We start from the raw sequence: 10,542 nt of genomic DNA on the forward strand, positions 1-10,542 counted from the left end.
CAGAGTTCCAAGAAGAGTCTGATGATGATATGGGGTTGTAGGTAGGGGTATTTTGAAGGGGTGGGTGGATAGTGGCAGTAAAAAGACAGCAGTGGGAATTGTGGGGTGGAGACAATTCTTGAATCTTTTCACAACAATTTTTGTAAGGAAACTGACAAAGTCAATGTCAATTTCATCAACTTTGGGAAGCTGAAGATGATGAAATAGGAGTAATAAATGTTGTCAGTAAATGTTTTACCTAATCATGCTACGCTGTCATCAATTTGCCATTTGTCATCCCAACAACTTTACTCCTTCCGTTCATTTTTATTTGTTACTTTTGACATATCAAGAAAATATAATAATTTTTTTCTATGTTTTATTCTCAATCTTGATACTTATTTTCCAAATTATTTTTTAAGATATCGTTGAATAGGAAATAGTTTGGTAAAATACCTATATTATTAATTATTTTCTTAATAATTGTGTCAAATCAAATTGTTACTCCCTATGTCCATTTTTTTGACTTGACACACGTTAAAAAAATAAGTAAAACTAAGGATGCGTTTGGTATGAAGAAAAATATTTTTCATAGAAAATGTTTTTCGAGAAAATGTTTTCCTAGAAAACAAGTTAATTTTTGACTTATTTTCTCATGTTTGGTTGGTGAGTAGAAAATATTTTTCGAGAAAGATTTTTAGTATTTGATTTATGAATGAAAAATGTTTTTGAGAAATATCTTTTATTTTTACTAGAATAGAAAATAAATTTTGAAATTGAAAATATTTTTAAAAACAAACTTAAATTTTTTTTGGAGGGTGGAGGGGGGGGGTTGGTAGGGGGGGTAGGGGTGAAAAATTGAAATTTTAAAGTTGAAAATATTTTTTAAAAACAACCTTAAATTTTTGTTTTGGGGGGTGGGGAGGGGGGGCCGGTAGGAAGGTGGGTGGGTGGTGGTGGGGGTTCGAGGGTAGGGGTGAAAAAATGATTTTTTTGAAGTTGAAAATATTTTTAAAAAACAAGCTTAAAAAAATTTTCTTTTTGAAGGGGGTGGGGGGCTAATAGGGGGTTGATGGGGATGGGGAGGGTAGGGGGTGGGGAGTAAAAAAATAAAAAATTGAAATTAGAAATATCTTTTAAAAATAACTTTTAATATTTTTTTTTGGGTGGGGTGGTGGTAGGGAGTGGGGGTAGGTTGAGGATGGGGTAAAAAAATTGTGATTTGAAGTTGAAAGAGAGTTTTGGAAAATGTTTTTCTTAAGTTTTGAAAGGAAGTCATTTTCCTTAAATTTGAGGAAAATGAGTTAATTTGAAAAACATTTTCCAAAACATTTAATTCAACCAAACATGAGAAAATTGGAAAATCCTTCATACCAAACACACCCTAAATGGACACTTTTTTTGCACGACTTGACCTGACACTGCAAAATGGCAGAAATAGCCTTTTGGTTCTTGGCTCCAAAACCACCTAAATTTCCCTCCAAAAAAAGAAAATCACATTGACTTTTCTTTTTTAGGGTAAAACTAAATGGCATGACACTGCGAAATGACAGAAACAACCTTTTGGTTATTGACTCCAAAATCACCTAAATTTTCCACCAAAAAAAGAAAATCACTTTTGACTTTTCTCTTTTATTTACTTTACTAATTTTATTTCATTTACTTTACTCTTCCAATATCTTTACTTTCTTTTTTACTTAATTCATTTTATCTCTCATTCTAGAAAATGTTTCTTAATTTTCTTATGTTTGGTTGGCTTAAATATTTTAGAAAATAGTTCTCAAATAAACTTATTTTCCTCAAATAATAATTTTTTCCTTACCTCACTCCGTACCCCGACCCTCCCCATTCAATAAAATAAAATATTAAAATTTTCTTTCTTAAAAAAATCAATTTATTTTGTTACTACACCCAAACTAGCCCCTCCTCAACAAAAAAAAAAATTAATAACTTAAAATTTTATTTTTGAAAAACAGTTCAAAGTTAGATTTTTTCAATTTTTTTACCCCGCTCAACTCCTGACTGTCCCACCCCCGCTTTCCACAAAAATAATTAAAATTTGTTTTTGAAAAAATAATTAAATTTTCATTTTTTTAGTCCACACTTACCCCAACCACCCTCCACCCCCACCCCCCAATGAAAATTAATAAGTTAATTTATTTTATCATTTATAAAAAATAATTCTATGAATTGCTAATTTTTAATTATAATGAAGTAGTATGGAATATTTATATCCAAGCTAGTGACCTAAAAGACAATGTAATTTTTTGCCTTCATCTGAAATATGATATGTTTTTTCAATATGCTAAATAGACTTTATATGCATATGGTAGAACAAACTATTTAGAGGTCATATTTTAAAACAATAATCTATGTATTAAGTTGAAAACAATACATTTTTTTGTTTAAATCTTATCTATCTTTTGAGTACTCGATCATTTATGATGATATTAATTATTATTTTTTGATCTTTCACGTTACGTCTTTTTCATCACATTTGTTTACTATTTATATATTAAAGAAATGTTTTTAAAAATTATAACAATGAAACAAATAGGAGTTATCAATAATATTTAAGAGTAGAAATTATAAAGAAGATAAATAAATTGATTGCATAAAAGACGTGTCATGTTACAATCTCATCAAAGACCACAATTAAATAATATATAGGCATAGATTTTTATAATTATGTAGCTAAGACATAAAAAATAATAATCTACATTATTATATTCACAAAGTAATAAAAAATGAAAAGAAAACTTCTAAATACATTTCAAGCAAGAAAAGAATAGCGACAAAAACAAATTATTACATATGCATAAGAATAAGCAATGATGTCATATAATAATTTATTTCATCTTTAATTTTCTTTGAGAGAAAAATAAAATATAACTTATTCTCATAATTGTTTTGATTGAAATAAGATAGTTATATTAATTATGTTTTACAATAAAAAGTAGGATCATAGAGGACTAAATGAGTAATGTTGTCAATATGTGTACTTAAGTTACTATATATTACAAGTCAAAGTAAAAAAAAAAAAATCTCTAGTAAAAGTAATTCCTAACTATGCTTCAAAAAATATTCTTCTAAGTCTTCCTTCAAGAAAACATACAATAAATAAATAAATAAATAAATAAAGGAGAAAGTAATATAATACAATACAAGCATCACTTTTACAATTTTCATTATCAAATAAATATGAATTCAATAAATCAATTCATAAATTCAAAATAAATTATTTAATTATAATAATATAAAACACAAAAAATATAAAAAATTGTTATTATGATATTGTTTTATGTATGGTATTATGATATTTATATTCCCATCATGTCAAATAAAAAAAAAAATTATATCAAAAAAGGAAAAATAAATTAAAATATACTTGTAAGTTATGAAATTATCAAGACTAAAATTAAAGGGTATGAGTTATGAGTAGTTACTATTTATAAACATATTAAATTAGAAAAGCTTAAAATATTAGAAGTTATACTTGTCATTTTATAATAAGAAAAAGGACACAGAAATTCTCGACGAAAAAAATGTCAAATAACTTGAGCATAAATTTAACTACCTTATACATGCTCTTAATAACAACAATTACATGAATGTAAAAATCAAGCTAAAAAGATATCAAGAAAATATATAATAAATAAATAAAGGAGAAGGTAATAAATACAAGCATCATTTCGTGCCAAAAAAGTGTCCTGCCAAATATATTTTTCGTAAAAAAAAATAATTGTATAGTGAGTTTACCATTTTATCCATATTAATTGATAAATTTTCAAAATAAATTTACTCATTGAAGATATTCTACTTTTTTCAAAAATATTACTACAACTCTCTAAATAAATTGAGGGATAATATGTAAAAAAATATTATCTTTTCTTAATTTGTCAAAAATGATAAGTAAAAAGGGACAAGTTAAAGTCAAAATTGGACAACTAAAAAGGGACAGAGTGAGTATGAAATACTCTCCTATTTCAATTTATTTGTCTTGTTTTAATTTGATACAAAATTTAAGAAATAATAAAAATAAAATTAAAGTGGTTTTAGATTAAGAATATGTCAAATGGATCAAATATTATTTTATCTTATAATCGAAAGTACATAAATCTTAAAAAATTGTCCAACAAGAAAATAAGTAATATTATTATGGTGAATGTCAGTAACTCCTAAGAAGTTACTCCACTATAATCTTCTCCATGATATATAATTAATTTTCCATTAATTCTCATCATTATAAATTTAACTTTTACCTCATTTAATCTTTTTATTATTTTCATGATTAATGTCATGTTATAACAAATTTTTATATACCTTTACGACTATTATAAATAGAGTATAAGAACTCATACACTACATCAAAAATGATCTTTAATGGTAATTAATTAGCAATTGTCGCTAAATATGTATTTTTAGCGGCAATTAACACTCTTTGTATATGTCCCTAAAGGCTTTAGCGACATTGGATCTAATGACACTTAACTAATGCCGGTAAAGACTTTATCACTCTTTATTAATGTGTCTATTTATTGTCGCTAAAAATTATTTTTGTTGTAGTGATATTATATACATTTGAAGACTTGAAAAACTTCTAAAAAAAATAAGAAAAGTTCTCATTTCTTATTTCTATCTATTTTCATAGATTTTTTATTTGCTCTAATTTCATAATATGTTGTTATAATGAAGTTTTAATCAATTGTATCATCTCGATTAAGGTTGTGTTTAATCTCTTTGGAAGTTACTAGTATTGTTGCAACGCATTTTTTAATGTGGAATCCACTTCATATTTTATTTGTGATCGTGAAAATATAATTGCATGTAATATTTCCGAATTTTAAATTATGTTTGTTTCATTGAATTTGTTTCATCTGTTGAATTGAATGTAATGGAGTACATGATAAATCTGAAATATGACAAAATAGTTATTGTGATTGTACAAATGAATGTGGGCACAACAAAGGATAAAAGGATAATAGTCATTATTGTGCTAATTATAAAATGCAGAACTTTATGGGTTCTTAAAATGGTCCTTCAAAAGAGAAAGGTAATTTTTATCATCAATTTAGTAGGGAAAGTGCTGAACACATTGTTATCGTGTGATTAAATTTGATAAATCTTATAAATTCTCTATTAAAATAAAGAAATATAAAGTGATGGTACATTTAACAAGTAAGATTGAAGTGTGATGTGAGGCTAAACAGTTGCTATATACTTTGCCACCAGTCGCCTAACATTTGGGCTTTTTATCATCACTTTGAGCATGGTTTCATGTATTACATTTATGTTGGTTTTTTTTTCTTCATGTATATGATAAAAATGAAGGAGTTTGAACGCGAAAAGTAATATAATAAAACTTTGAAATCTTAGTAGAAGCCACAAAATCCAATCCGAAGCTAGTTCGAAGGGACATACCGAGTACGAAAATTAAATAAAAGTAAGAAAAATCAAAAGAATATCTTAAAAATCCTATCGTTGCGGCAGTGTAAAAGTGCTATCAATTTTATATTCGTTTTAATGAAGAGTATTTTTGTCTCAAATTTAAGAAATTCTTTCCATATATATATATATATATATATATATATATATATATATATATATATATATATGTATCATAAATACAATTTTGAAGGGATTGATATATATATATGTATCATAAATACAATTTTGAAGGGATTGTCAAGCCTAGTACCCAAAGAAAGGTAAAACAATATTATTTTCGTATATTTTTATTGTATTTCCTTTTTCTTTTCAATTGAACCTAAGATAAATATGAATTCTTTGCTTCGTAATTAAATTATGCGTAGCTAAAATTTTCAATTCTAGGATTATGGCGTTAACTCTAAAAATAGATTTTTCACTCCTTAAGTAATACTCCCTCTGTACCTAATTAATTGTCCACTTTTTCTTTTATAGTTGTCCCTAATTACTTGTCCATTTTGACAAATCAAGAAAGGACATTTTTTTTACCTATTATACACTCTATTAAATGACTAATTACTTTGAAAAATGCAGAACTTCATAATTAATAGGGGTATAATGGTAAACTTACTATGTCATTAATTGATTTCTTAATAGGTGTGTCAATTCAAAAGTGTACAAGTAATTAGGGACAGAGGGAGTAACACAAGCATTATTGGACCAAATTACTAATTAAGGACAATTTTAAACAATTTCACCTAATTTAAGAACATTTAATATTACCAATTTCCCTTAAAAATATTAAATTAAGCCAGTTAAACACTTCAATTTCCAGCGTAGTAATCTCAGCTTCCGACACTCCACATTTCGATTTGTTCAAGATCTCAATTTTTTGTAGAGAATCTCAACAAGGGTGAAAGGATTGCTTCATAAAGATTAGCGTAAACATGACTGGACGTGGCACCAGAATCTATTCACAATTTCCTTGGAGATCCAACCAAGTTGCTCTTCGAGAGCATGACACATAAGTTGTCCACTTCTTCATTTATTTCTGTCATATTTGCTTGACCCTTCTTCTTATCTTTTCTCGGAGCACGACAATCTATAGACATATGTCTTTAACCTTTCTCAACATCCTTCTCCATTTTCTTCTTGGCTAATTTGATTAGTTCTTCATTTTAAGTTTCTAACTTTTTGTCACGGTGAAATTGTTTTTCACGTGGCAATTATATTGTTTTAAAAAAGAGAGAGTGTAATACACATACCATCACATATTACTTGAGACTGTTATTCATTGATGATTCTGCTGTTTCCAGCTTGTGGAACTTGAGAGTTTCCTTCTAATTACTGGCCCTTTAGGCCCCATATTTCTTTGTAGTTTTGTCCATATACATAAGCCCCTTTATTATCACTAACAAGTAAAGTTGTACAAATCGATTTGTTATCGATTCATCTATTCTATTTGATCTGTCTTTGTTCATTGCTTTACGAGTTTCGTATGTTTGCTAGTCAGTGGTTGAATTTGCACTTAACAGTGGTTGAAAATAGTGCTGTAATTGATTGAAATGGAAATGTAAACTTTTATTTTCGAGCTGAGATTACAGAACTCATTACATATATGTCTTAAACTAGCTTTTCATTATGCATTGACTCTGCTATTCTCTTGGCAATGCAATAAGCAGTGGACTGTATAGTGATCATGGGATTGACACCAACTGCAGTAGGAAGCACACTTCCATCACATACATATAAGCCTTTCGCCTCCCAACATTCTCCGTTTTCATCCACTGCTCCATCTTCCTTGCTCGACCCCATCCGGCAGCTTCCCATTTGATGTGCAGAGGCATAAACTGTCCAGTTTTCTTCTTTAGACATCGGCCCTTCAGCAGCTTCAACTGTATCCAGAAAATCTTCTAACTCTTCATTCTTCATGTCTTTACATCTGATTTTCTGTCCATCGCTTCGATATGTTCCCACTTCAACAGCTCCTGCTGCAATCAGTATCCTCAGTGCCCTTCTTAATCCAGCTTTGATATTCTCTTTGTCAATTCTATCCAAGCTGTATTTTATCCTCCCTGCTTTCTTTACTTCTCCTCGACCTTGATCTTTTACCAATGCTAACAGAGTGACTGTTCGCGAGTACTTTGTCATCTGTTCCTTCATATCCTGCCCAGAAATCCACGGAAACAAACTGGCGAAAGTAGCAGGACCCATAGCTGTAGCTTCTACTATGGCCTGTGCATTGGTTTCTTCAGGCAACATCTTATGAAGGGATGTCAGTATTCCTCCTTCATAATTTTTTCCTTTAATTTCAGCCATGGATTCGGGGAAGTATCCCCACGCCAAAAGAACGGGGTGGAGATGGAGGTTTGTCCCGATGTTCTTGTTCTGCAGTCCACTGGAAATTAGTAACGGAGGTGTGAAGAGAGATCCACAGGAAGAAATCGTGGCACGAGCTTCGATATGTAGCTTTTTAGTGATCTGCTTGCTTTCAGTTGTAGCAATTACTCCAAGACATGTTTTTCTCATCTTCCCATCTTCCAGTATGAACCTTTCTGCAGTACATCCAGTCAAGATAACGGCGCCTGCATTAACAGCATCGACAAGCCAAGTGGAATCAGTCCCTTTCTTATCTCCTGTTTTACAACCATAACCACAAGAACCACAATAATGATTCTCTGAAGAATTTCTTGGTATTTTATCAACCTTCAAACCAAGATTTTCACACCCTTTTCGTATTACTTGATTCTGAAGTCCTTCCTCAGAACAATTCTCCGTCACACCAATTCGTTTGCATACTGCATCCATAGCAGACTGATATTCAGAAGTTCCAAACCATGAAATCTTGTGATTCACAGACCAGTCTTTAAGAACATCATTTGGTGTTCTAATAGAAGCAGACCAATTTACGGCTGATCCACCACCAACTGTTGTACCAGCCATAATCATTACCTTTCCATCAAGACTACAAAGCATTGCACCTGTCTCATATAACTCACTGAAAGAAGGACCTTCAAGACCAGAATAATCTTCTGGCACAAAGTAATGACCTTTTTCTAGCACGACGACTTTGTAACCTGATTTCGCAAGGATTCCAGCTGCAACACCTCCACCACATCCAGAACCAACAATCAAAACATCACATTTAATCTTAAAGGTGTTGTCTTTTGTATCCTCAGTTATAGCTACACCTTTCTTAGATAATGATTCTTCCAGAGTTTCATCACTCTCATTTATGGTCTCCACAATCCCCCTTTCAAGTGGTCTTTCTTTCTTGTTTTCAGATAGGGTCTCTGCTGTCTCTGGAAGATGATATCCAATGGCTTCCCATGTAGGATTCTTGCAATTTTCATCAGTCTGCACAGCAAACACCAAGTTTCCAAAGTCAAGGTTAGTTCCAATATGTTATCAATGATGATACATAAACATGAACAAGTCCAATAATTGAGGCTTATCACTAATTTTATCTTTTTTTTTCAGCCCCATGAAGTTTCTTTACTAGTGACAAATAATTTCAAGTATTATATTATAAAATTTAAAAAAAGAGTATGATGACCATGATCTGACACAAAAAATTAATATGGGAGTGGTTAAGTAGGGCCAGAGAGGAACATTACCCAAGAGAAGAAGATGAAGAAACAGACAATTTTGATCATCAAGAAGGTAATCCTTAGTGGAATGAGAAAAGTTTCTCTGGACCATCTTTGTAGAAGAGATTCTCTATCCTTTAAGGCTAATTCAGAAAAGTTGTGAATAAAAGGCCATCTTTTATCCAAGCAAACTCTCCCACAGAGCAGAAGACTCCCTAATCTTGTTGATAACAAAAACACAACTATCCTTATTATGAACAATGCCTCAGGCTTGCTCCTCTTCACCAGTAGCTCTGCAACCTATTCACCAACCAATCGAAACAAAACATCAGCACAGAAAGCAAAGACCAATGCTTTATAACCAATATTGGAATATTACAAAGAACAATGCTTTGACACAAATCATATTAAAATAAGAATCTTGTTTGCAAAAAAGGGTCTTTTCAAGAATCAGTCAACTGGAAAAAAAGAAAAAAGACAGGAAAAAATACCCTCAAAATCTATAGTAGAGTATAGCAAAGACCAGTGCTTTATTACCAATAGTGGAAAATAATAACACACACAAAAAAAAAAAACATCAAGTTAAAAGAAGAATCTTGTTAGCAAAAAAGGGTCTTTTCAAGATCACTAAACTGCCAAAAAAAAAAAAAAAACCCTCAAACCAATAATAGAAGATAGTTACAAAGACCAATGCTTTATCACAAAAAGACCATCACATCACACTAAAAAAACAATCTTGTTTACAAAAAAAGTGTCTTTTCAAGAAGATAGTTATGATTTATGACAAAAAGATCCTCACATCACACTAAAAAGACAATCTTTTTTTGCAAAAAAAGTTTCTTGAATTCTTTTCAAGAAACAGTAAACAGCCAACAACAACAAAAAGTTCAAAAGAGGGAAAAAAAAGACTAAAATTTACCTCATTAGGGTATGGAGGGTGATCCCCAGAAGAAGCAAAGAATGAATTATCATCAATACCCTTGTTATTACAAGGTGGGACAAGAGTTTCACAAAAGGAAGAAACAGTTTGAATTTGAGAAGAAGAGAAGCCATGTGTATAGCTACTGTTAATTCTTCCTCCTTTCAATGAAGAATGACATTCTTTTTCCTTCACCATATTTGTTAGTTAATTAGTCACAAATAAGAATACCTCAGCTTTCTTGTTTTTGAGTTATGCTATAATGTCAGAGGCTAAAAAGGAGTATTTATATACATACTAGAATTGTTCTCGGTTTTGATATATCAAATCCTAATAGACTTGGGAATCCCTTTCCTACTAATATCGGGATTAATTTTAGTTTGAGTTTATTTTTGAGAAAAATTGTATGAAATAACAAATTATTAATTCAAATTAAATGTTATAGTCATAGTTTATTTTAATTATAATTCGCAACAAATATCCTTTTTTTTGTCATTCGGTATACAATTAGCCATTTTCGATATACAATTAGCTATTTTATACATTTCGGTATAAAATGTATAAAATACGTTTGTGTTTAATTTGTATAAAGTGAGAGAAAAGTGTATATACAAATATAAATACATC

General features: G+C 30.1%; 1 protein-coding gene across 1 annotated transcript; it reads right to left on the reverse strand.

Annotated features, from left to right (window-relative positions):
* Window positions 1-7,014: 7,014 nt before the first annotated feature.
* On the reverse strand, window positions 7,015-10,171 carry LOC125813543 (long-chain-alcohol oxidase FAO2-like). Its single transcript, XM_049493029.1, has 3 exons — window positions 9,916-10,171; window positions 9,024-9,296; window positions 7,015-8,763 (listed from the first exon to the last, which is right to left on the reverse strand). Exons 1-3 carry the CDS (start codon window positions 10,111-10,113, stop codon window positions 7,030-7,032), a joined length of 2,205 nt encoding a protein of 734 aa, XP_049348986.1. The 5' UTR covers window positions 10,114-10,171; the 3' UTR covers window positions 7,015-7,029.
* Window positions 10,172-10,542: the final 371 nt, after the last annotated feature.

This window comes from Solanum verrucosum, unplaced genomic scaffold, assembly GCF_900185275.1.
Source record: "Solanum verrucosum unplaced genomic scaffold, falcon-dt-bn FXZP01000235.1, whole genome shotgun sequence".
Lineage (NCBI taxonomy): Eukaryota > Viridiplantae > Streptophyta > Magnoliopsida > Solanales > Solanaceae > Solanum > Solanum verrucosum.

What these genes read in the sequence shown, in the direction of transcription:
- LOC125813543 (XM_049493029.1), bottom strand. Translation starts at nt 10,113, where the DNA reads ATGGTGAAGGAAAAAGAATGTCATTCTTCATTGAAAGGAGGAAGAATT. An exon ending in ACCCTCCATACCCTAATGAG is followed by an intron (nt 9,297 to 9,915) that starts GTAAATTTTAGT and finishes GTTGGTGAATAG; the next exon opens with GTTGCAGAGCTACTGGTGAA. An exon ending in TCTTCATCTTCTTCTCTTGG is followed by an intron (nt 8,764 to 9,023) that starts GTAATGTTCCTC and finishes TTTGCTGTGCAG; the next exon opens with ACTGATGAAAATTGCAAGAA.